The 26301-nt window shown below is 46.0% G+C and overlaps 2 protein-coding genes and 1 long non-coding RNA gene across 5 annotated transcripts in view; 2 read left to right on the forward strand and 1 right to left on the reverse strand.

The window, feature by feature from the left end:
• Positions 1-9865: 9865 nt before the first annotated feature.
• Positions 9866-19265, reverse strand: LOC115582380 (transmembrane protein 79-like). Of its 2 annotated transcripts, none has more exons than XM_030418340.1 (5): positions 18831-19265; positions 15913-16533; positions 11214-11408; positions 10861-11092; positions 9866-10543 (listed from the first exon to the last, which is right to left on the reverse strand). In XM_030418340.1, exons 2-5 carry the CDS (start codon positions 16349-16351, stop codon positions 10339-10341), a joined length of 1071 nt encoding a protein of 356 aa, XP_030274200.1. In that variant the 5' UTR covers positions 16352-16533; positions 18831-19265; the 3' UTR covers positions 9866-10338. The 2 variants fall into 2 exon arrangements, with proteins under 2 accessions (XP_030274200.1, XP_030274199.1); XM_030418339.1 differs by having other exon boundaries at positions 18813-19265.
• LOC115582381 (uncharacterized) lies at positions 11305-13929 on the forward strand. Its single transcript, XR_003984163.1, has 2 exons — positions 11305-11427; positions 13381-13929. It is a non-coding gene; the product is annotated as an uncharacterized LOC115582381 (long non-coding RNA).
• A 1765-nt stretch (positions 19266-21030) lies between the features above and the next one.
• The window catches only part of arhgef2b (rho/rac guanine nucleotide exchange factor (GEF) 2b), a 43634-nt gene continuing 38363 nt past the window's right edge, over positions 21031-26301 (forward strand). For both annotated transcript variants that reach the window (XM_030417068.1, XM_030417069.1), the window contains exons 1-2: positions 21031-21233; positions 25857-26019. In XM_030417068.1, coding sequence (XP_030272928.1) covers positions 21177-21233; positions 25857-26019 — 220 coding nt within the window. In that variant the 5' untranslated portion in view covers positions 21031-21176. The remainder of the gene's footprint in view (positions 21234-25856; positions 26020-26301) is intronic.

Genomic DNA, 26301 nt, shown 5'->3' on the forward strand with positions numbered 1-26301 from the left:
GTTAGGACGCCTCCTGCAGTTACGACGCCTCCTTCAGTTAGAACGCCTCCTACAGTGAGGACGCCTCCTGCAGTTAGGACGCCTCCTGCAGTGAGGACGCCTCCTTCAGTTAGGACGCCTCCTGCAGTTAGGACGCCTCCTTCAGTTAGAACGCCTCCTACAGTGAGGACGCCTCCTGCAGTTAGGACGCCTCCTTCAGTGAGGACGCCTCCTGCAGTGAGGACGCCTCCTGCAGTGAGGACGCCTCCTGCAGTGAGGACGCCTCCTGCAGTTAGGACGTCTCCTTCAGTTAGGACGCCTCCTGCAGTTAGGACGTCTCCTTCAGTTAGGACGCCTCCTGCAGTGAGGACGCCTCCTGCAATTAGGACGTCTCCTTCAGTGAGGACGCCTCCTGCAGTTAGGACGCCTCCTGCAGTTAGGACGTCTCCTGCAGTGAGGACGCCTCCTGCAGTTAGGACGCCTCCTGCAGTTAGGACGTCTCCTGCAGTGAGGACGCCTCCTGCAGTTAGGAAGTCTCCTTCAGTTAGGACGTCTCCTGCAGTAAGGACGCCTCCTGCAGTTAGGACGTCTCCTTCAGTGAGGACGCCTCCTACAGTGAGGACGCCTCCTACAGTAAGGAAGTCTCCTTCAGTTAGGACGTCTCCTGCAGTAAGGACGCCTCCTGCAGTTAGGACGTCTCCTTCAGTGAGGACGCCTCCTGCAGTGAGGACGCCTCCTGCAGTTAGGAAGTCTCCTTCAGTTAGGACGTCTCCTGCAGTAAGGACGCCTCCTGCAGTTAGGACGTCTCCTTCAGTGAGGACGCCTCCTGCAGTTAGGACGCCTCCTGCAGTTAGGACGTCTCCTGCAGTGAGGACGCCTTCTGCAGTTAGCACGCCTCCTGCAGTGAGGACACCTCCTGCAGTAAGGACGCCTCCTAGAGTAAGGACGCCTCCTGCAGTAAGGGCCTCCTGCAGTAAGGACGCCTCCTTCAGTGAAGACGCCTCCTGCAGTAAGGGCCTCCTGCAGTAAGGACGCCTCCTGCAGTGAGGACGCCTCCTGCAGTTAGAACGCCTCCTGCAGTTAGGACGTCTCCTTCAGTTAGGACGCCTCCTACAGTAAAGACGCCTCCTGCAGTTAGGAAGTCTCCTTCAGTTAGAACGCCTCCTACAGTGAGGACGCCTCCTTCAGTTAGGACGCCTCCTGCAGTTAGGACGCCTCCTTCAGTTAGGACGCCTCCTTCAGTTAGAACGCCTCCTACAGTGAGGACGCCTCCTTCAGTTAGGACGCCTCCTGCAGTTAGGACGCCTCCTTCAGTTAGAACGCCTCCTACAGTGAGGACGCCTCCTGCAGTTAGGACGCCTCCTTCAGTTAGAACGCCTCCTACAGTGAGGACGCCTCCTTCAGTTAGGACGCCTCCTGCAGTTAGGACGCCTCCTTCAGTTAGAACGCCTCCTACAGTGAGGACGCCTCCTTCAGTTAGGACGCCTCCTGCAGTTAGGACGCCTCCTTCAGTTAGAACGCCTCCTACAGTGAGGACGCCTCCTGCAGTTATTACGCCTCCTGCAGTTAGGACGCCTCCTAGAGTAAGGACACCTTCTGCAGAAAGGACGCCTCCTAGAGTAAGGACGCCTCCTGCAGTAAGGACACCTCCTAGAGTAAGGACGCCTCCTGCAGTTAGGACGTCTCCTTCAGTGAGGACGCCTCCTACAGTGAGGACGCCTCCTGCAGTGAGGACGCCTCCTACAGTAAGGACGCCTTCTGCAGTTAGCACGCCTCCTGCAGTGAGGACACCTCCTGCAGTAAGGACGCCTCCTAGAGTAAGGACGCCTCCTGCAGTAAGGGCCTCCTGCAGTAAGGACGCCTCCTTCAGTGAGGACGCCTCCTTCAGTTAGAACGCCTCCTGCAGTGAGGACGCCTCCTGCAGTGAGGACGCCTCCTGCAGTTAGGACGTCTCCTTCAGTTAGGACGCCTCCTGCAGTTAGGACGTCTCCTTCAGTTAGGACGCCTCCTGCAGTGAGGACGCCTCCTGCAGTTAGGACGCCTCCTGCAGTTAGGACGTCTCCTGCAGTGAGGACGCCTCCTGCAGTTAGGACGCCTCCTGCAGTTAGGACGTCTCCTGCAGTGAGGACGCCTCCTGCAGTTAGGAAGTCTCCTTCAGTGAGGACGCCTCCTACAGTGAGGACACCTCCTACAGTAAGGACGCCTTCTGCAGTTAGCACGCCTCCTGCAGTGAGGACACCTCCTGCAGTAAGGACGCCTCCTAGAGTAAGGACGCCTCCTGCAGTAAGGGCCTCCTGCAGTAAGGACGCCTCCTTCAGTGAAGACGCCTCCTGCAGTAAGGGCCTCCTGCAGTAAGGACGCCTCCTGCAGTGAGGACGCCTCCTGCAGTTAGAACGCCTCCTGCAGTTAGGACGTCTCCTTCAGTTAGGACGCCTCCTACAGTAAAGACGCCTCCTGCAGTTAGGAAGTCTCCTTCAGTTAGAACGCCTCCTACAGTGAGGACGCCTCCTTCAGTTAGGACGCCTCCTGCAGTTAGGAAGTCTCCTTCAGTTAGAACGCCTCCTACAGTGAGGACGCCTCCTTCAGTTAGGACGCCTCCTGCAGTTATTACGCCTCCTGCAGTGAGGACACCTTCTGCAGAAAGGACGCCTCCTAGAGTAAGGACGCCTCCTGCAGTAAGGGCCTCCTGCAGTAAGGACGCCTCCTGCAGTAAGGTCGCCTCCTGCAGTGAGGACGCCTCCTTCAGTTAGGACGACTCCTACAGTGAGGACGCCTCCTTCAGTTAGGACGCCTCCTGCAGTGAGGACGCCTCCTGCAGTGAGGACGCCTCCTGCAGTTAGGACGCCTCCTGCAGTGAGGACGCCTCCTGCAGTTAGGACACCTCCTTCAGTTAGGACGCCTCCTGCAGTGAGGACGCCTCCTGCAGTGAGGACGCCTCCTGCAGTTAGGACGCCTCCTGCAGTGAGGACGCCTCCTGCAGTGAGGACGCCTCCTTCAGTTAGGACGCCTCCTGCAGTGAGGACGCCTCCTTCAGTTAGGACGACTCCTACAGTGAGGACGCCTCCTGCAGTGAGGACGCCTCCTTCAGTTAGGACGACTCCTACAGTGAGGACGCCTCCTTCAGTTAGGACGCCTCCTGCAGTGAGGACGCCTCCTGCAGTGAGGACGCCTCCTGCAGTGAGGACGCCTCCTGCAGTTAGGACGCCTCCTGCAGTGAGGACGCCTCCTGCAGTGAGGACGCCTCCTGCAGTGAGGACGACTCCTACAGTGAGGACGCCTCCTTTAGTTAGGACGCCTCCTGCAGTGAGGACGCCTCCTTCAGTTAGGACGCCTCCTGCAGTGAGGACGCCTCCTGCAGTGAGGACGCCTCCTGCAGTGAGGACGCCTCCTGCAGTTAGGACGCCTCCTACAGTGAAGACGCCTCCTGCAGTGAGGACGCCTCCTGCAGTGAGGACGACTCCTACAGTGAGGACGCCTCCTTCAGTGAGGACGCCTCCTGCAGTGAGGACGCCTCCTGCAGTGAGGACGCCTCCTGCAGTGAGGACGCCTCCTGCAGTGAGGACGCCTCCTGCAGTTAGGACGCCTCCTACAGTGAGGACGCCTCCTGCAGTTAGGACGCCTCCTACAGTGAGGACGCCTCCTGCAGTGAGGACGCCTCCTGCAGTTAGGACGCCTCCTACAGTGAGGACGCCTCCTGCAGTTAGCACGCACCTGCAGTTAGGACGCCTCCTTCAGTTAGAACGCCTCCTACAGTGAGGATGCCTCCTTCAGTGAGGACGCCTCCTGCAGTTAGGACGCCTCCTTCAGTTAGAACGCCTCCTACAGTGAGGACGCCTCCTGCAGTTAGGACGCCTCCTGCAGTAAGGACGCCTCCTGCAGTTAGGACGCCTCCTTCAGTTAGAACACCTCCTACAGTAAGGACGCCTCCTTACTGTAGGAGGTGTCTTTTCTCAGAACTGAGTAGAACATGTCCAGTCCAAAGATTTGTTCATTCAGTTGGTTTTGTTTAAATAAAGACTTTGTGTTTTTCTCACAGCCAATCACATCAAGTGTTCTTCAGTTTAATGTGTGATTGTGAGGTATCCGGACTGCAACACATTTGGGGCCTTTAATTCAACTAACCCTAATCCTAACCCTAACCCAATCCCCTAACCCTTTAAATTTAACCTGTTCCTTCTTGTGTGAGTTAGGGTATGTAGACAGTACGGGGCTCACAGCTTAGCAGGTTTGCAGGTTAGCAGGAGACAAGGCTACTATAGGACTAAAACTGAGCCTGACTCCTATGTCAGATGGAGGAAGATATCTAAACATGTACATCTCCAGGAAAGGATAGAGAGATCATTTAGTTAATTTTGGAGTGCAAGACCCAAGGAGTGACAGTAACAGATTTAGTCATTTATGGGAGATGAGCAGAGAGATGGACCACCTCCTTTCCTAGTTGATTGGACAGATGGACCCTCAGCCCACCACAGTGACCAATTAGAAGTAGGCAGGTACAGCCCAAGGGACTTTAAGAGGGATCCCACGAGTAGAGAATCGGAGGGTGGCGATTTGGTAGATCTCCTAAGATCGAGGGTTTGATAGGACTTCTGATAGAGCAGAGGGCAAGCCGTTTGGCATTACCTTCGCCATGAGAACTCCAGAGGGCGGCCGCACTCTCTGAACTCTGAATTCGGACGCTGGCTTGAAGAACTGTTTCAATAAAGATTGCTCTATCATTCCACCCAGCCTTGCCTCCGCAGAATTCTTTTGTCATCAAACTACACGCCGACACCTTTGAGGAAGAGAGCCCAGAAACTACAATTGGTCAACTACCGCAGCAACTACAGCACAGATACTATGGCGCATGTCTGTGATGTGATTGGGGCATGCACGAGTACGGCTGCCATCTTGGACAGTTAGGTACAGCAACTCGATTTGGTCAAACCACATACAGAACAGCATGAAAAGCTGAAATCTGTTGAATTAGTTTAAGCTGACGACTAAAATTGGTCATAATAAATGTTTGGACAGCAGTGTGTAGTAACACATTTTCTATATTCATATTGCTGTGATTGTGGACTGTCGAAATATTTGGATTAATTCTACTTGTAGCCCCTTTGACTCAGTCGATGTCTTAAATCGAAAGAAATGCGAATCAAAGAGTCAAACAGTTATTAAAGGGAGAAGATGGGGTGACAATAGCTTAGTCCATAGGGACTTGGCTTGGGGACTTGAAGGTCGCCAGTTCAGGGACCAAAAAAGTATAATGTGCACTAGTAGTCAAGGTGCCCTTGAGCAAGGCACCGTCCGCCAACACTGCTTGTTGAGTGCCGTAGCATGAGTGTGGCAGCCCCTTCACTCATATCTCTAACCCACCCACCTCTACACTGAAAAAAGGAAAACATTTTCTTGCAGGATTACAAATAGTGTGTAAAATTAAAAAAAAAAATTAAAACAATTTCATGTGTGACGGCTGTAAGCTAACAGGCTAAGAAGCAGCTTCACCATTTACACAGGTTTCTAATACCAGACTACAGGAAGGACACATCTGTCTCACCCATACTGTCTTCAGCTCTGTTCTCCAGCTGCTGGTTCTGTGGGTTCTGCTGGTTCTCTGCAGCAGGAGGATCCTCCTCCATGTAAACATCTGACATCAGAAACAAAATCATTTCAGTTCAACATGTTCTGGTTTTATTTGACATCACTGAGACAACACTCACCTGCAGCTGCCTCTGATTGGTTTGGAGAACAGACCCTCTGGCAACTGGAGAGAGGAGGGAGGGGCTCTGAGTAGACTGTGCTGGTTGGCTGGTTGCTGGTGGGTAGGTCTATGTTATCCCAATATGAGCCAATGGGAGAGGAGGTTGCTGCTGACACATCTGTTCACAAGCGTGGAAGTGATGAAAAGTCAAAGGTCAGCCTGACGTGTCGATGCCATGTCACTGAGTGACATGGCATCGACACTCAGCTAGTGGTCACCTGTCATAAGGCGAGTTCAAGATCACGCAGCGCTGCCTAAATCATGATGCATGCTGGTTAAAATGTGTCCACGATGACCTGGATGGGAGTGGTTTCTGCTCCGCATCCGATGTCACATGACCTTAAGTTATCGTGAGAACAAGGCGGCTGCAGAGCATTCGCGCAGTTGCTCTCCAGGTACTGCGCGAGTCTAGACCCACCTTCATGACGTCAGGACTTTGCCCTAATTGGCTCTCATCTACGCTGACGTATATGACGTGTGTTTCGATGAATTTCCATATCCATAAGGCCTCTGCCTCTTTTCTACTCAAATATCAAATACTTTCAGATCAGTAGCAGCCGTGTGGCTGCACCTGTGGGATAGTCACCATGAATAAACCTATAAAATCCTTCATGTAACGCAACAACCCTGAAAGATGTCGTCAATAAACTGCTCAGTTCTGTCAGCTTGTGGTGATGATGGAGAAGTGGTTAACTGCTGTGTCCAGTGTTATCTGTTCTATCCACTCTTATTAATGAACCCTTTCTGTTCCCGTCACATTAACAATACAAAGAATCATCCTGAGCTGTTCTGTGTGTGATGAGATGGTGCAGCGGGACAAGGCATCTGATTCAGTCATTTGTTCTGATTATTGTATTTCATTCATTCACTGAAATGTATTTCATTCATTGTGACAAATGTTGCTATGAGAAAATGCATCATCTTATGAGTCTATAGTTATGCTTATTTGTTAAATGTAGTCAGCAAATTCCCCTCAGCTGTGATTTAATCATGATGCACCTAAGCACAGTTTTCATCATAATAATGAATAACTGTTGTAATTTATTGTATTGTTATTAGGCAAGACTTACTATAATGTACCAGATAGACAAAGTTCAAATGTATTTAATGGTGATATTACAAGGAAAACAGAACATGATCATTTACAGTAAGACAACATTTAGGCTCTTCATCTACTCTTGATGAGTCACTGTGTGACCGTTTGAAGTGAAGCAATTACAAAGTATCCAAATTTGAAGTTGTTATTGTGACAAAGCTGTCACATTCTGTTGTCTCTAAATATGAACTTTCCAAATATGTATGTATATATATATATATATATATATATATATATATATATATATATATATTTATATATATATATTTATATATACACATACATACATACATACATACATACATACATACATACAAACTAATCAGATAAATACATCCTCTGTAAAAGACAGGCTTGACACGGGTCTTGATCTCCGGTCGTCTGCATGCAACACAGCAGCAGTTCCACTGCTCTATTCCCTCAGCCTATATGTTTTGATTGACTACTATTCTGAACATCTCTGAATAATTTCTGAAGGAGATTTATATGAGCAAACGGCCAGCAAAGTTCCCATAGCATCAGGTAAGAAAACCGATCGCAGTCGTTGTTGATTGTAATCAAACATTAATGGAATTTCAATTTCCTCCACTTCTTCCCAGACAAAGAAGGCAAACACCGCAAGCTCAGCCAGGTCACGTCACGTCTACGGGAAGAGAGAGTGTCCGACTTCATAGCAGCGTTTGTAGCCCCGCCCCTGCTGTCGCCCGCAGATCTCGCTGCTGCAGTCAGGCAGCAGGAGGTCAACTTGAACGTGCCTATAGTAGGAGGAGGTGTGGTCACCTGTCAGAGGAGGAGGTGTCATCAGTTTTGACCTTGGATGACTTGTTACATCTGGTGGTCTGTGATGGTCTGTGGCGGTCTCGGTGGTCTGTGATGGTCTGTGGTGGTCTGTAGTGGTCTGTGGTGGTCTGTAGTGGTCTGTGATGGTCTGTGATCATCTGTGGTGGTCTGTGATGGTGTGTGGTGGTCTATGGCGGTCTGTGGCGGTCTTGGTGGTCTGTGATGGTCTGTGGTGGTCTGTAGTGGTCTGTGGCGGTCTTAGTGGTCTGTGGTGGTCTGTGGCGGTCTGTGATGGTCTGTGATCATCTGTGGTGGTCTGTGATGGTGTGTGGTGGTCTATGGCGGTCTGTGGCGGTCTGTGATGGTGTGTGGTGGTCTATGGTGGTCTGTGATCATCTGTGGTGGTCTGTGGTGGTCTGTGGTGGTCTGTGATGGTGTGTGGTGGTCTGTGATGGTCTGTGGTGGTCTGTGGTGGTCTGTGATGGTGTGTAGTGGTCTGTGATGGTGTGTGGTGGTCTGTGGTGGTCTGTGATGGTCTGTGGTGGTCTGTGATGGTCTGTGATGGTGTGTAGTGGTCTGTGATGGTGTGTGGTGGTCTGTAGTGGTCTGTGATGGTGTGTGGTGGTCTGTGGTGGTCTGTGATGGTCTGTGGTGGTCTGTGGTGGTCTGTGATGGTCTGTGATGGTGTGTAGTGGTCTGTGATGGTCTGTGATGGTGTGTAGTGGTCTGTGATGGTGTGTGGTGGTCTGTAGTGGTCTGTGGTGGTCTGTAGTGGTCTGTGGTGGTCTGTGGTGGTCTGTGATGGTGTGTAGTGGTCTGTGATGGTGTGTAGTGGTCTGTGATGGTCTGTGGTGGTCTGTGATGGTCTGTGGTGGTCTGTGATCATCTGTGATCGTCTGTGGTGGTCTGACTTTCCGTGAGGTTCTGGTCCTTGTTGTCGATCTGATTTATTTTCATTAAATGTTTTTGTTGTAAAGATTTTAATTTTAATTTGAAACTTTTGTGTTTTTGCCTCAGTTAATTTTTTAATCAGATTCTGGTTCAACATTTTACTTTCTTCTGTTTCTGTGTTAAACTCTGAACATTAAACTTCAGCTAAACTCAGTTTGTTCGGTTCAGAATCAGTTGGAATGTTTTAATCTGTTCCTCAACAGACAGCTTGTTAGAGTTGAATCAAAACTGAATGAACTGACCGTATGTTTGTCTGCGGAGCTTCCTGAATGGACAGTTTTCTCTGAGCCGCAGCAGACACGACTTCCTCCTCACAGGCAGAGACTCCATTCACAAAAACCTCAAGTTCAACTTTTAAAAATCGGTTCAAAGGTGTTGAATCTGTAGAAACAAACAGTTTTCATCAGTTCAGAACCTCCTTCAACCGGTGAAGACTGAAGTCAACAAACATCTCTGACAAACACAGAGTGTCTGTTGGCTGAGCCTATCTACAGGCACCTCACCTGAGCCTTCAAAATAAAAGTCAAGTTAAAAGAGATTGTCCTGTGTTAGCTGTTTAAGTAAGATTCAATATCATTTTTCATCCTGTTCAAAGACAATTCACATTTTTTCATGTCAGACTTGAACAATGATTTGATTAAATAACCTGATCTGAGTTCAGTTCATCACTAAACAACACGTTCTAAAACTCTTTAATATTTAAAACCTGTTTAATATTTAAAACCTGCAGCTCAGCCCACTGTTTGACTTAACTTAAGTGATATTTTAAGTGATTATTCACACAGAAGACAGGAAATTAAATGAAAGTTAAACTGGTCCCAGTTTGAAACTCTCACCTGTTTTTAATTTTCTCACCTGTATTGTAACTTCCTCTTATTAGCTCTTTTTTGTTTGACTCATCAAAATGATGATGTTTCACAAAAACACTTTCATTGAAAATAAATGAGCATTATTGCTATAGAGATAGGTAAATTATTCACAAAAACGTTTTCAGATCAGAGACTTTGATATTAAAACTCATCAAACGCTTAAACTTGGTTTTATTTTGAAATTAGACTATCAGTACTTCCTGTGTTCAGGTGTCATTTTGTTTGGTGTCGACTGTCAGTTCGACCGGTTCAACTGGAAACACAGCAACAACTTCATGTGACTGAACGCAGCTATAGTCAGTCTTCAACACTGACTGAACCCTTAGCAATACCAATAATCAATAATAGACAGCCTAATTAATAATTACTGATAATTACATTTTTTGTCAGTGTTAAATTATATTAAAAAAAAATGTTTGTTTCCAAAGAAAAGAACATAAAACAGAATTATCACACAGGAATGTTTATTTTATTTATATTCAAAAATAAGGTCAAAGTCTTCAGGAGAGTAAAAGGTTGAAAAGTAAACAACATGGTTTCACTTTGGAATGTTCTTCATAAAAAGTTGAATGATCATAAAAGTGATTGTACAAAATAAAACAACGAATTCAAACACAGACTGACGAGGAAGTCTACACCAAGTAAAGAAAACTGTTCAATATCAACCTCAAAAAGAGACTCCACCCCCCAGAACAACCAAAGCAGGTGTAGTGGAAGGGTTATAAACAAAGTGGGTGAGGTTACAAAATGAGTGGGCGGAGCTTTATATTGTACAGAAAGGATCTGATTCTTTAACCTTTTGAAATATTTAAAAATAAAACAGAACATTTAAAAAAAAAAAGTCACTTTTAATTCAAAAACATTTGACAAACTAAATGCATTTCATCCCTACTGAAAGATTACTGATCAGTGATCTGCTGTCATCCCCAGAACCTCTGTCTGCCAGCGGGTGGAGCCAACACCTGCTCAGGAGGAGGTGGGAGGCTGAAGATGGACCCTGCGGCCTCCACTGTGAAGATGAAGTAAGTGTTTGCAGCCATCATGGCAAGACTCGGCAGGAAGGAGAGGCCGAAACCAAACCCACGGATGCTGCTGCCAAAAGCTGCGGCCACCCAGTAAACCAGCCTGGAGACACAAAACAAACGCACCTTTTTAAAGGTTTGAACTGGCCTGGAGACACGAAACAAACGCTCCTCTATAAAAGTTTAAACCGGCCCTGTGTCGCGAAACAAACACACTGTCTTCAATGTTTGAAGCGGCCTGGAGACACGAAACAAACATTCCTCTATAAAAGTTTAAACCAGCCCTGTGTCACGAAACAAACGCACCTTTCAAAAGGCTTGAAGCAGCCTGGAGACACGAAACAAACACATCTTTTTAAAAGGAGACAGAACGTTAAAACGTTCCTCTTTGATTTAATTAAAGGTTTGTTTAAATCTCACCGCCCGAAGGCGAAGACGACGGTCAGCAGAGGGACGAGCTTCAGCTGCTCCTGGCTCAGGTATATCGCCATGACGACCAGCTGCAGGAAGTAGATCAGGAACAGGGAGGTTGAGTCGGAGACAAAGCGTTGATGGACAGAAACCTCCTGAAGCTCCGCCTCCTTCACCGTGTCATCAAACAGAGGCCGAATCACACCATACCTGAGCCGACTGACACCCAGCACCAGCCAACCTGAGAGACAGACAGAGAATGAAGACAGGTGGTTGGGAGACATGATGCAGTGAGAGACATCTCAGCCATGGAAACACAAGGCGCTGCTGCGTCTCTTCTTCTTTGGTGGTGTCGTACTCACCGAGGACGATGGGGGCGGTGGCGAACACAGAGCAGCGCAGTGTGTAGACAAGTCTGAGGGGGGCGCCGTCCAGCAGCGGGGCATCGAACGGCAGGAAGACAAACCCCCCCCACACCAGGAAGGGGAAGAAGAGCGCTGATGTCATCAGTGACACGCCCACCTTAAGAACATCCCTGCTGGGACAGCCCCGCCCACCTGAGAGAGAGAGAGACAGGTCAGAGACACACAAGTAGAGAGATAGAAAGGTAGAGAGATAGAAAGGTAGAGAGACAGACAGGTACAGAGACAGACAGGTACAGAGACAGACAGGTACAGAGACAGACAGGAGCTATCTGTTGAGGAGGTGATGACGTGTTATTACGGATTCCACCTGAGTTCTCATAAGACCCGCCCTCCTTCAGCTCTGACTGGCTGTCTTAGTTGATTGTGTTCTCTATAGGCGCGTTCAAGTTGACCTCCTGCTGACTGACTGCAGCAGCGAGATCTGCGGGCGACAGCAGGGGCGGGGCTACAAGTCAGACACTCTCTCTTCCCGTAGACGTGACGTGACCTGGCTGAGCTTGTGGTGTTTGCCTTCTTTGTCTGGGAAGAAGTGGAGGAAATTAAAATCCATTAATGTTTGAGGAAAATCAACAACGACTGCGATCAGTTTTCTTACCTGATGCTATGGGAACTTTGCTGGCCGTTTGCTCATATAAATCTCCTTCAGAAATTATTCAGAGATGTTCAGAATAGTAGTCAATCAAAACATATAGGCTGAGGGAATAGAGCAGTGGAACTGCTGCTGTGTTGCATGCAGACGACCGGAGATCAAGACCCGTGTCAAGCCTGTCTTTTACAGAGGATGTATTTATCTGATTAGTATGTATGTATGTATGTATGTATGTATGTATGTATGTATGTATGTATGTATGTATGTATATATATATATATATATATATATATATACACACACACACACACACACACACACACACAGTTCATATTTAGAGACAACAGAATGTGACAGCTTTGTCACAATAACAACTTCAAATTTGGATATTTTGTAATTGCTTCACTTCAAACGGTCACACAGCAGCTCATCAAGAGTAGATGAAGAGCCTAAATGTTGTCTTACTGTAAATGCTCATGTTCTGTTTTCCTTGTAATATCACCATTAAATACATTTCAGTGAATGAATGAAATACAATAATCAGAACAAATGACTGAATCAGATGCCTTGTCCCGCTGCACCATCTCATCACACACAGAACAGCTCAGGATGATTCTTTGTATTGTTAATGTGACGGGAACAGAAAGGGTTAATTAATAAGAGTGGATAGAACAGATAACACTGGACACAGCAGTTAACCACTTCTCCATCATCACCACAAGCTGACAGAACTGAGCAGTTTATTGACGACATCTTTCAGGGTTGTTGTGTTACATGAAGGATTTTATAGGTTTATTCATGTTGACTATCCCACAGGTGCAGCCACACGGCTGCTACTGATCTGAAAGTATTTGATATTTGAGTAGAAAAGAGGCAGAGGCCTTATGGATATGGAAATTCATCGAAACACACGTCATATACGTCAGCGTTGATGAGAGCCAATTAGGGCAAAGTCCTGACGTCATGAAGGTGGGTCTAGACTCGCGCAGTACCTGGAGAGCAACTGCTCGACCTGCTCTGCAGCCGCCTTGTTCTCACGATAACTTAAGGTCATGTGACATCGGATGCGGAGCAGAAACCACTCCCATCCAGGTCATCGTGGACACATTTTAACCAGCATGCATCATGATTTAGGCAGCGCTGCGTGATCTTGAACTGGCCTTATGTTTGACTCAAACTGTGACCTTACAGTCCATCTGCTTCTTTGAGAGGAACGGCACTGCAGCAGGGGGCGGAGCCAAAAAGCTGCCATCAAGTAGGAGAATTTCCCAGCAGCCTTCATTCTGAACAGGAAGTTGCAGAGACAGTGACTTCCTGTTTGCTCTGATTTATAGAAGAAGAAATCTGAAGCAAAGATGGCGTCCAATAAAACCAACAAGATCTGTTCTCCTCATGCATCAACACCCATCAACATATATATACACATGGACATATGTTACAGCTCACGTCGGCATTTTGTGTGTGTGTGTGTGTGTGTGTGTGTGTGTGTGTGTGTGTGTGTTTTCTTTCATACAGAGTGAGAGCTCCTGTCTTCAACAAAGATCATGTGGCTCCTGCGCCTCATTGGCTCCACATCCCTGGCAGGGCAGCGAGGGATTGGCCAATACAGGAAGAGGGGACTACAAAAGCCGGTGATTCCAGACAACGGGGTGGATCACTGCTGCGAATGCATCTACCTCGACATAAACTGTGAAATTGTACTGTGACAAATCAGTGTTTGACTTAGTTAGAGTGTGTTTGTTGATCTGAGTGCAGGAGTGTGTGTGAGTGTGTGTGTGCTCTGGGTAAAAGCAGAGCAGGTGTGTTTGTGCTTAGGAAAGCAGTGAGCTGCCTTTTTCTTTGCTTCTGTTTTCTCCTGTTTTTTTATTAAGTTAGGGAGTTAGGATACGCATTTTTCTTTTTCTTTTCTGTAGGCATTAGGAGGTTTCGGGCTCCAGAGGTTAGATCGGTTTTGTTCACCCTGAAGCCACACTTCATCACTTGTGTATAAACTGCACCTGTCACTGTACGTAATTGCACCTTTTCTGTCTGTTGTGTTGTTGTAATAAATTGTATTTCTCTTTACTTACACCGTGTTGGGTGTTGGTTACTTATGTTGGGCTCGGCTCCCAAGGCCGAGTATAACACATATATACACAGACATACACTATGCTGCCAAAAGTATTGGCTCACCTGCTTTGACTCGCATATGAACTTAAGTGACATCCCATTCTTAATCCAGAGGGTTTAATATGACGTCGGTCCCTTTGCAGCTATAACAGCTTCAACTCTTCTGAAGGCTTTCCACAAGGTTCAGGAGTGTTTATGGACATTTTTGACCATTCTTCCAGAAGCACATCTGTGAGGTCACACACTGATGCTGGACAGGAAGGCCTGACTCTCAGTCTGCGCTCTAATTCATCCCAAAGGTGTTCTGTCGGGTTGAGGTCAGGACTCTGTGCAGGCCAGTCAAGTTCATTCACCCCAAAACGCTCTCATCCGTCACATTTACATGTCAGGATCTGGTTATTATAGACAGATTCAATATTTAACTGTCATGTATCATCATAGTAACAGCGTTACATTAATTAGCAGCTGTAAACACATAAAAACATTATAAACACATCTTGTAGTTTGGTGTCGACCTGTACACTGAACATATACAGAGTAGTTAATGTTTAGAATCATCAGAGAACGTTACAGACGTTGTTTTTGGTTCATATCTGTTTCCTGATTATATTCATAAATGTATGAATGTAAGGAGCTTTGTAAAGTTTACTACATTGACTACTACTCCTATTGGATAATTACTGCATGGGCAATTATCTTTCAGCTGGCAGCAAGTTATTTAACCCCAACTGATGCAATGAGGAGCTTCTCATTTCTTAAACAACCATGTGGAAAGACAAATCGTGTGGTCGTTGAATAGATGTTAGTCTGTTTGAGAAGGGTCAAATCATCAGCATGCATCAAGCAGAGAAAACATCTAAGGAGACTGCAGAAACTACGGGCAGTGCTGATCTGGGGTTGCTGCAGTTGGTCAGGTCCAGGTTCAGCAACATTATGTGCCCAAAGAATGAGGTCAGCTGACCACCTGAATATACTGAAAGACCACCTGAATATACTGAAAGACCACCTGAATATACTGAATGAGCACCTGAATATACTGAATGAGCACCTGAATATACTGAATGAGCACCTGAATATACTGAAAGACCACCTGAATATACTGAAAGACCACCTGAATATACTGAAAGACCACCTGAATATACTGAAAGACCACCTGAATATACTGAAAGACCACCTGAATATACTGAATGAGCACCTGAATATACTGAATGAGCACCTGAATATACTGAATGACCACCTGAATATACTGAATGAGCACCTGAATATACTGAATGAGCACCTGAATATACTGAAAGACCACCTGAATATACTGAATGAGCACCTGAATATACTGAAAGACCACCTGAATATACTGAATGAGCACCTGAATATACTGAATGAGCACCTGAATATACTGAATGAGCACCTGAATATACTGAATGACCACCTGAATATACTGAATGAGCACCTGAATATACTGAATGAGCAGGTGTTTCCATCAATGGATTTGTTCTTCCCTGATGGCACGGGCACATTCTAAGATGACGATGCCAGGATTCATCGGGCTCAGATTGGTGTGAGTGGTTCAGGGAGACATTATTTTCACACATTGGCCACCACAGAGTCCAGATCTGAACCCCACTGAGGATCTCTGGGATGTGCTGGACAAGGATTTGCGCAGTGGTCCGACTCTTCCATCATCAATACAAGATCTTAATGCGACACTGGACGGAAATAAATCTTGTGGCATTGCAGAAGCTTATCGAAACAATGTCACAGAGAATGCGTGCTGTAATCAAAGCTAAAGCAGTCCAATGAAATATTAGAGTGTGACCTTTTTTGGCCAGCAAGCCAGATTGGAAGTAAACTGAGCGGCGGGTCGGTATTATGAGAACTCAGGTGGGGTCCATTACAATGCAGTGAGAAAGGACAGGTACAGGTGTGTGCAGGTTTATTTACATGTGGCAGGGGGCGGGTCCTCGGTCCACTCGTGCTGGTAGCCATGTTGGTTGTAGTCCTGTGGCACTCCTCTGGGACTCAGGAAGGGGCTCTTTTCTGACTCCATTTCCCAGAATGCCTCACCCTCTCTAGGAGAGGAGGGCAAGGGGAGGACGGTCACTGCTGGGCTGAACACCTGAGCTGCTTTCTCTGGCAGGTGGTTTTCTATGGGCTCAGCCTCCAGGTGTGTCATTAGCCCCGCCCCGTCATAGTCACCTGCCCCTCCCCCCCTCCTCTCTCCCTCAGCCATCAGCTCCCTCTCACTTTCTGTCCAACTCACCGCCTCCCGAAGAGAAATATCTGACCTCACACTCACCCTTTCATCTTTACCTGTCTGTCCACCTGTCTGCCCTCCCGTCTGTCTGTCTCCAGGCCACTGCAGGGTGCTGGACTCTTTCATAGCGAACCTCACCACGTCGTCCTCTCCTTCTGCCCGTCTCTCCTTTGTCCCCCTGCTGTCCTTTATCTTGGTGCTTCCTGTTGGCTGTCTGTCTCTGTGTGTGTCTCTGTGTGTGTCTCTGTGTGTGTCTCTGTGTGTGTCTCTGTGTGTGTCTCTGTGTCTGGTTGTCTGTCTGTGTGTGTCTGTCAGAGAGAACAGTATAGAATGTTAGTTTATCAGGTAAAAAATGTCACCAGATCAAAATCATGACAATTTTCATGTCTTAACAGCCAGTGGAGACAGACAGGTGAGGACAGACAGGTGAAGACAGACAGGTGAAGACAGACAGGTGAAGACACACAGGTGAGGACAGACAGGTGAAAACAGACAGGTGAGGACAGACAGGTGAAGACAGACAGGTGAGGACAGACAGGTGAAGACAGACAGGTGAAGACACACAGGTGAGGACAGACAGGTGAAAACAGACAGGTGAAGACAGACAGGTGAGGACAGACAGGTGAAGACAGACAGGTGAGGACAGACAGGTGAGGACAGACAGGTGAAGACAGACAGGTGAAGACACACAGGTGAGGACAGACAGGTGAAGACAGACAGGTGAGGACAGACAGGTGAAGACAGACAGGTGAGGACAGACAGGTGAGGACAGACAGTAGGAGGCCTCAGGTACAGGGGAACATGTCTCACCACTTTCTGAGCTGTCACATAAAAACACAGCATTTAAAACAATTGTTTAAATGATAAAAATATAAATTGTTAATGTGTGAATTTGTTGTAAATGGAGGTGAAGCTAACAGGTGAGCTGTGCTGTGATTGGTGCTGCTGATAATACAGTTTGTATTGATTGCTTTGACCTGCTTAAACAAACTGGGATCCACTTGGTTTTCATCATCACTGTCTCAGCAGAGCACCAGACACCTCTTGCAGATGTGTTAACCCTTTCTCATTGGATTGACACATTGTCCCACCCTTTTGCAGAACAGTTAACACGGATGTCATTCAAGCAGTCCAAACTCCATTGTTTTAGCTATGGTAAGCAAACAGAAACCATCTGTTCCTAACTATCAGAAACTACCTACATCAGTATGAAATCACTAAAGCACCTGTTTGACACAAATCTTCAATGAGCAATCAGTCTGCAGGCCTTAAAAAGTGCAGCGGCTGTGTTGTTCTTTGCCAACATGGATTGAAGAGGTCTAAGGCAGATGAGAGTGAGAAACAGGTGCAGAGGAATGTCAAGGTTGGATGGCATGCAAGAAGATTTTTCCCTTGGTTCATTGCAAGAGAGGATAATGAATGTGATGTGGATGAGGCCATGTGGCCCCATCGTCAACACAGAAGAGCCTGAGTATCAATAGTGGCTATTTCTTATACTCTACAGTAATAGATTGTTATACTTTACTGTAATATTTTATATCTTTAACTTCTTTTCTATGTTTTAAAACAGGTCAGTTGTTCAGGAAAATGCTTGCTGTGAACTATGAGACTACCAGCTTTCTTATTTTCTTTCTATTTACTCTAATAGATTTTATTTTGGTTTCCATGTATTTTGTTTAATATTTACAGTATTTCAGTTTTCAGCCACAGTTCGAAAAAAAGAATCAATGGAATCAAAAAATGCATCAAAGAATTTCTGATTCTGGATTCAATTCTTTGCAAGAAAGCACATTTGACAACAAATGGCATGAAAGCTGCGTAGAGTAACAGGTCACAATGACAAGCACTGGTGCACCGATTCACACTGAGAGCTGTGTTTTGTATTTTGTTGTCCACTGTGTAATGGCTGATTGGAAGAGCTCGTACACTTGTTTGCAAGTTGTGTTGTTTGAAGGCAAAATGAGCTTTTGTTGCATATTTGAAATGTTTTGGCACGGTTAGAGCCTTTTGCAAACAAAATGAGTCATTCTGACCATGAGTGCCGCTGTTTCAGCCTGTGTGTTAACTGTTCTGAAAATGTGGAGTTTGAGTTGACTGCTGCATCAAAGCAATCAATAAAAACTGTAAACACTGTGCCTGTATGACAGCTGATCACATGATCTACTGATGCTCTGCTTCTATCAATTATATTGAACTGTGATGTTTTGTTCTTCTGCACAGTGACAATAAAGTTTGATTCAATCTGTATGACTCACCTTCATGTCAATAAATAATAATGATATTAATAAACAAAGAACAGCCGCTGATCCGTTCTCAGGGATAGCCCCACCCACCGCAAGTGACGTCAGGCAAATTCAAACATTGGGGCCGTGACGTCATTCAAAATATACATCAGATTAATTAAAAAAACAGTTCAATGGAGTGTGGCGGACTTTAACATGTCATCGCCTCCGTGCAGATGTTACTGATCAATGGTAAGAAAAAACTGATCAATTATCAATGTTAGAGGAGCAACAGATCAGTGCTAACGTGTTAGCATGCTAACATAAAGGTATGCTAACTGAGTCAGACACGGACGGAAACTGACCGAGAAAATCAAACTGACCGAGAAGATCCGAACGTCGCCTCCTCCTCCTTCTAATTCTTCTTTTTCTTCTTCTTCTTCTCCTTCTCCTTCGTCTTCTTTTTCTTCTTGTGGTTCTGTTGTTGTTGTGAAACTCTTCAGAAGCTCAGGTGTGGTCCGTCAGGTGAGTTAAAGGTGAAAGTCCTCTTAAAGGGGAAGAGTCCGGCTGATTAAGTATCCGGCAAAATAAAAACAAAAGTTTTCCTCGTTTGTTCATAAAACTCATTAAATTATATGTCACGAAAGTATTAGAGCTGCTAATAAACAACATGCACATCAACACACGTAGTGTTCACTACACACACATACACACATACACACACACTGATGACGTCAGTTCAGAGCACAAACACGACCTGTCATTGTGATCAATAACATGATTAGTGTACTTTACAGATTACAGCGCCCTCTGTCTGCCCGTCGTCTGTCTGCCTGGAGAGCGGAGGAGCAGAAGGAGGTGTTAGAGAGACACTGGTCTCTTTGTGTGTCTCAGCAGCTGCAGTTTGTTTATGTACCAGTCAGCACCAGCCTCAACACACACACACACACACACCCACACACACACACAGTTCAGTTGGTTGTCATGACTCCTGGCTCCTCCCTCCAGTCTCACCTGAAAATTTAATGCAGGTAAATTAACTTCCTCCTGGGGTCCACATTTTAGTTCTGTCAATAATCTGTCAATATGATAATATGCTGTGATGATCTGATTATATATAGGGAGATTAATATTTATATAGACATTAATATATATATATATATATATATATAGAGAGAGAGAGAGATATATATATTAATATATATAAATAGAGATAGATTAATATATATATATATATATAGAAAGATAGATTAATATATATAGAGAGATTAATATATAGAGAGAGATATTAATCGATATAGATGAATATATATATATAGAGAGATAAATATATATAGAGAGATATATTTATACATATATATAGAAGAATATATATAGAGAGATATTAATCGATATAGATTAATATATATATAGAGAGAGATTAATATATATATAGAGGGAGATTAATATTTATATATATAGAGATTAATATATATATATATATATATAGCGAGATTAATATATATATAGCGATAGCTAGATTAATATATAGAGAGAGAGATTAATATAAATATAGAGAGATAGATTAATATAATTATAGAGATAGATAGATTAATATATATATATAGAGAGAGAGAGATAGATTAATATATATATAGAGAGAGAGAGATAGATTAATATATATATAGAGAGAGAGAGAGATAGATTAATATATATATAGAGAGAGAGATAGATTAATATATATATATAGAGAGATTCATATATATAAATAGAGACATATATTTATATATAGACATATCTATATATACATATATTTATATATATAGATATATCTATATATATAGATATATCTATATATATAAATCTAAACATTTATATATCTATATATAAATATATAGACATATAAATATGGGAAAAAGGGAAAATGACAGTAAAGAGTAAGATCAATGCCTCGTGCTCTCTGGTGACTGTTGAAGCTTCATACAATAAAATGTTTTGGTACATTTTTTAAAACTGTTTTTTTGTTTGGACACGTTTTCGCTCCACATTCAATCTGTTCCAGGACCAGGACCAGGACCAGGTGGATCAGCATCAGGTGGACTAGAACCAGGTGGATCAGGTCCTGGTTCTGATGTGAGGAGGGGTCTGGGTCTTGTGTCTTTTATGTATTTTTTTCTGTAGTTTCCGCTGCAGTTGGAGGAGATTCGTTTCTTTTCTATACCGGCACTCTCCGGTGTGCGGAGTCGGTGCTCGGTGGTTCCACGTCACACAGCAGCACGTTGTATACTGTACTGCCTGAAGGTGTGTGTGTGTCGGGGAGGGGGGGGGGGGGGGGCGGGGGTGGGGTCTGTCCAGATCGTTCGTGTTCGACAGTCACGTGACCTCTCGCAGCGCTCTGATCGGCTGCTGCGTGTCACGTGACACGTTGACACGTTGTCATAGAGACTGTCTCCACCCACACCGCCACGACACTGTCCCGGCCTAAAAAAAACAAGCGCTCCCTGACAGATGCGATGGGCGGGCCTTGAAGTGCGTACGGTGAGCGGATAGGCTGAGCGCAGCAGCGGCGGGCCGAGCTGTGATTGGCCAGAAGTAGAGAGCGGAGCTGTCCGTCACAGAGAGGCTCCGACCCCCGGGCTCACACTGCGGACTGCTCCGGGACCAGAACCCAACAGTCCTCCGGATTATTAATTAAAGATCATCGTGTGATCAGCGGATCGATCAGTGATCGGTTTGGTTGTTGATCTGGGATGTCCCGGCTGCTGGAGAGCAGGAGACAGGACAGGATGAAAGAAATCAACCTGAAGGTGAGTTCACCGGGAAACAGAAAGAAAACGGCTCGTGGGCGCGTGCACGCGGACTTTAAGGATCGATAATGATAGTAATCGATGATGTGGAGGTGATCAGACGGGTTGGAAGTGATCGATGAGAAACAGATGAACTTTGTGTCTGTTCCGCTTTGTTTTTCCGCTTTCACACACACACACACACACACACACATACGCGCGCGCGCGCACATACATCTGTATCCCGGTTCTGTTCCGTTACTGCACAGGCTGGACGGGTTATCGATAGTTCTAAAGGACGGTTGATAAGCGATCGATGAGTGTTTGTCTTCTGTGTGTTCCGCTGTGTGTGTGTGTGTGTGTGTGTGTGTGTGTGTGAAGTTCAGCTCAGAAACGGGAAACGGGACTTTTTCTCTCCGTTCAGACTGAACTCGGTTCGGTGCTTGTACACAGAATGTGTGTGTGTCGGTGAGTGTGTTGGTGTGTACAAACGGACTTTCAGTGTGTTCCGGTGTGTTTCAGTGTGAGTCCGTTAGCAGAAGCGTGGCCGCTTTGTCCTGTAGGAGGAAACGAGCGGGGGGAGGGGAGACACTGTGTGTGTGTGTGTGTGTGTGTGTGTGTGTGTGTGTGTGTGGTCATACAGGAAGTGTCGGTCAGGACTGAAGGTGGATGTTTGACCTCTGACCTCAGACTGTAAACTACAGACTTGATTATAAAGTGTGTTGTGTCTGAAATCAGCTGATTGTTCGTCATAGATACATCATATTAACGCTACATGACGTGATGAGGAGGATGATGACCTGGTCCAGTTGTCTTCAGTGTTACCATGGTGATGACTGAGCGAGTGTGTGTTCCTCAGACTCTGAAGAACACACACATCAACATCAGCAACAATAACACAAACGTGTGAGAGACAGACCGACAGACAGACAGTTTGTTGGTCATGTGACTTCCTCTCTGCTGGAGGAACTAAAAACAAATAATTCGTTTATTTTTATCAAGTTTTAATTGTTTTTGTTAGTTTTTAGTCTTTTTCCATGACACTGATGTTTCTCTGATGATCAGACGTGTTGTTCAGCTGCTGACTGTTGAACAGGAAGTAGTGACTGACTGTAAACTGTCAGTCAACATTGTTACCATGGTGATGAGGAAACATGATTAAATCCACCCAGCAACAGTTAATTAATAACCAGATCTGTCTGCCATCAGAGAGACTGAGGAGAGACATGAAGACCGACAGTAGATCCAGTTTGTGTTCAGACTAACAGTGGATCCAGTTTGTGTTCAGACCGACAGCAGATCCAGTTTGTGTTCAGACCGACAGCAGATCCAGTTTGTGTTCAGACCGACAGCAGATCCAGTTTGTGTTCAGACCGACAGTAGATCCAGTTTGTGTTCAGACCAACAGTGGATCCAGTTTGTGTTCAGATTGACAGCAGATCCAGTTTGTGTTCAGACCGACAGCAGATCCAGTTTGTGTTCAGACCGACAGCAGATCCAGTTTGTGTTCAGACCGACAGCAGATCCAGTTTGTGTTCAGATTGACAGTAGATCCAGTTTGTGTTCAGACCGACAGTGGATCCAATTTGTGTTCAGACCGACAGCGGATCCAGTTTGTGTTCAGATTGACAGTAGATCCAGTTTGTGTTCAGATTGACAGCAGATCCAGTTAGTGTTCAGACCGACAGTAGATCCAGTTTGTGTTCAGATTGACAGCAGATCCAGTTTGTGTTCAGACCGACAGTAGATCCAGTTTGTGTTCAGACCGACAGCAGATCCAGTTTGTGTTCAGACCGACAGTAGATCCAGTTTGTGTTCAGACCGACAGCAGATCCAGTTTGTGTTCAGACTGACAGTAGATCCAGTTTGTGTTCAGAGTGACAGTAGATCCAGTTTGTGTTCAGATTGACAGCAGATCCAGTTTGTGTTCAGACTGACAGTAGATCCGGTTTGGGTTCAGAGTGACAGTAGATCCGGTTTGGGTTCAGACTGACAGTGGATCCGGTTTGTGTTCAGACTGACAGTAGATCCGGTTTGGGTTCAGACTGACAGTGGATCCAGTTTGTGTTCAGACTGACAGTAGATCCGGTTTGGGTTCAGAGTGACAGTAGATCCGGTTTGGGTTCAGACTGACAGTGGATCCGGTTTGTGTTCAGACTGACAGTAGATCCAGTTTGGGTTCAGAGTGACAGTAGATCCGGTTTGGGTTCAGACTGACAGTGGATCCGGTTTGTGTTCAGACCGACAGTAGATCCAGTTTGTGTTCAGACCGACAGCAGATCCAGTTTGTGTTCAGATTGACAGTAGATCCAGTTTGTGTTCAGATTGACAGCAGATCCAGTTAGTGTTCAGACCGACAGTAGATCCAGTTTGTGTTCAGATTGACAGCAGATCCAGTTTGTGTTCAGACCGACAGTAGATCCAGTTTGTGTTCAGACCGACAGCAGATCCAGTTTGTGTTCAGACCGACAGTAGATCCAGTTTGTGTTCAGACCGACAGTAGATCCAGTTTGTGTTCAGATTGACAGCAGATCCAATTTGTGTTCAGACTGACAGTGGATCCAGTTTGTGTTCAGACTGACAGTGGATCCAGTTTGGGTTCAGAGTGACAGTAGATCCGGTTTGGGTTCAGACTGACAGTGGATCCAGTTTGTGTTCAGACTGACAGTAGATCCAGTTTGGGTTCAGACTGACAGTGGATCCAGTTTGTGTTCAGACTGACAGTAGATCCGGTTTGGGTTCAGAGTGACAGTAGATCCGGTTTGGGTTCAGACTGACAGTAGATCCGGTTTGGGTTCAGACTGACAGTGGATCCAGTTTGTGTTCAGACTGACAGTAGATCCAGTTTGGGTTCAGAGTGACAGTAGATCCGGTTTGGGTTCAGACTGACAGTGGATCCAGTTTGTGTTCAGACTGACAGTAGATCCAGTTTGTGTTCAGACTGACAGTGGATCCAGTTTGTGTTCAGACTGACAGTAGATCCAGTTTGGGTTCAGAGTGACAGTAGATCCGGTTTGGGTTCAGACTGACAGTGGATCCAGTCTGTGTTCAGACTGACAGTAGGTCCAGTTTGTGTTGAACATCAGTCAGGTGTCCGTTCCGTTTTCTTTCCGCTTATCCATGAGGGTCGCGGGGATGTTGCCGTTTTTTTTCCTCCTTTGTGTTCAGACTGAACACAACCTCCTAAGGGGTTGCGGGGTTACTGGGGCCAAATCCAGTTTTACTCGATGGGCGAAGGCCAGGGTACACCCTGGATGAGTCGCCAGCTCATTGCAGGACCCTTACTGATGGCAGTGGCTGCCACACAGGTGCCAACTGCACATCAGGAGCACTTTTGGGGTTCAGTATCTTGCTCAAGGGTACTTCCACATGTAGCTCAGTCCCGCCCCAGGAGAGCCGGGATTTGTACCAGTGACCTTCCAATCACTAGTCCACCAGCTCTACCCACTGAGCTACAGCTGCCCAAAGGGAAACAGATCCGACTCAGAGATTTCTTTATTTGCAGTTGGACTCTGGATGGATGCTGGATTCAGGTTTCTGTCTCTTTTCTCTCTCGTCCCTCTCTCCCCCTCTGTCCCATGACTCCCCCCCCCCCCCCCCGGTCAGACAGAGGTCTCTTTATTACCCTCCATCACTGAGTTCTTTATTGATCAGCTGATCACTGACTGTCACCAGATCCTGGAACCTGTTTTTATCCACGTCAGGACACAATACAATACAATACATACACAATATCAATATCAATAGTGTTTTTTATTGATGAAGCTGTTCAACTGATCGTTTGTCTTCAGATGTTTCATTCTGTATATTTTATCATATGTGTTGATTTCTGATGCCTTTAATGTCCATCAGCAGTCTCACAGTAACTCCAACAGGAAGTGATGTCACATGTGACAACATGACCGATCTTCATCAGAACACGGACACACACACACACACACACACACACACACACACACACACACACACTTCCCCTTCCTGCTCCTCCCAGAGCAGAAGTTAATGTCAAAAACAGTCAAACAGAAAAGAGAAGTTCAGGCAGACAGGCAAGCAGGCAGACAGACAGGCAGACAGGCAGGCAGGCAGGCAGGCAGACAGGCAGACAGACAGGCAGACAGGCAGGCAGACAGGCAGGCAGGCAGACAGACAGGCAGACAGGCAGGCAGGCAAGCAGGCAGGCAGGCAGGCAGGCAGGCAGGCAGGCAGGCAGGCAGACAGACAGACAGGCAGGCAGGCAGGCAGGCAGGCAGGCAGACAGACAGGCAGGCAGGCAGGCAGACAGGCTGCTACTGACAGTGGTGGCTGCTGTTCGTCTCGCTTTTGAATAAGAACAATATAATCCTCCTCAGCTGTGATGTGTTCAGGAACCTCTGAAGCTTTGTACAAGTGTTGTTGGGTTCACTATAAAGTAAAGAAATCCGGTGTGCTGACAGGTCAGAGTGACAGTTTGATTATTAATCAGTTTACAAGTTATCAAAAAATCAATAATTGACTGATACAGTAAAAACTTTGTGATCCGATTGATCAGTGTAAAGATGGGGCAGCATCATATAAAGAATTGATCAGTTGTGATATAAAGATGATTGATCTGTCTGACATCACGTGTGTGTGTGTGTGTGTGTGTGTGTGTGTGTGTGTGTTCAGAACAAGGAGAAGGAGCGCCTGAAGCAGCGAGAGAAGGAGGCGCGAGAGAGGGAGGCCAGGCACAGCAACGGTCACCTGTTCACCTCCCTGACCGTGTCCTCCACCACCCTCTGCTCCTCCTGCAACAGGAGCATCACGGCCAAGGAGGCGCTCAGCTGCCCAGGTATCATACACACAATATATACACAACATATACACAACATACACATGTATAATATACATAAAATATACACAACGTATACACAAGTAATGCACAATTTATACACAATATACACACGTATAATATACAAAACTTATACACAAAATACACGTATAATATACACAATGTATACACAAGGTATACACAACATACACATGTATAATATACACAACGTATACACACCAGGGTTTCCTCCAGGATTTTTTTAAACTGTGGGGGAGGTCTGCCCGAGTGGAAGAGGGGTGG

Source organism: Sparus aurata, chromosome 5 (genome assembly GCF_900880675.1).
Source record: "Sparus aurata chromosome 5, fSpaAur1.1, whole genome shotgun sequence".
NCBI lineage: Eukaryota > Metazoa > Chordata > Actinopteri > Spariformes > Sparidae > Sparus > Sparus aurata.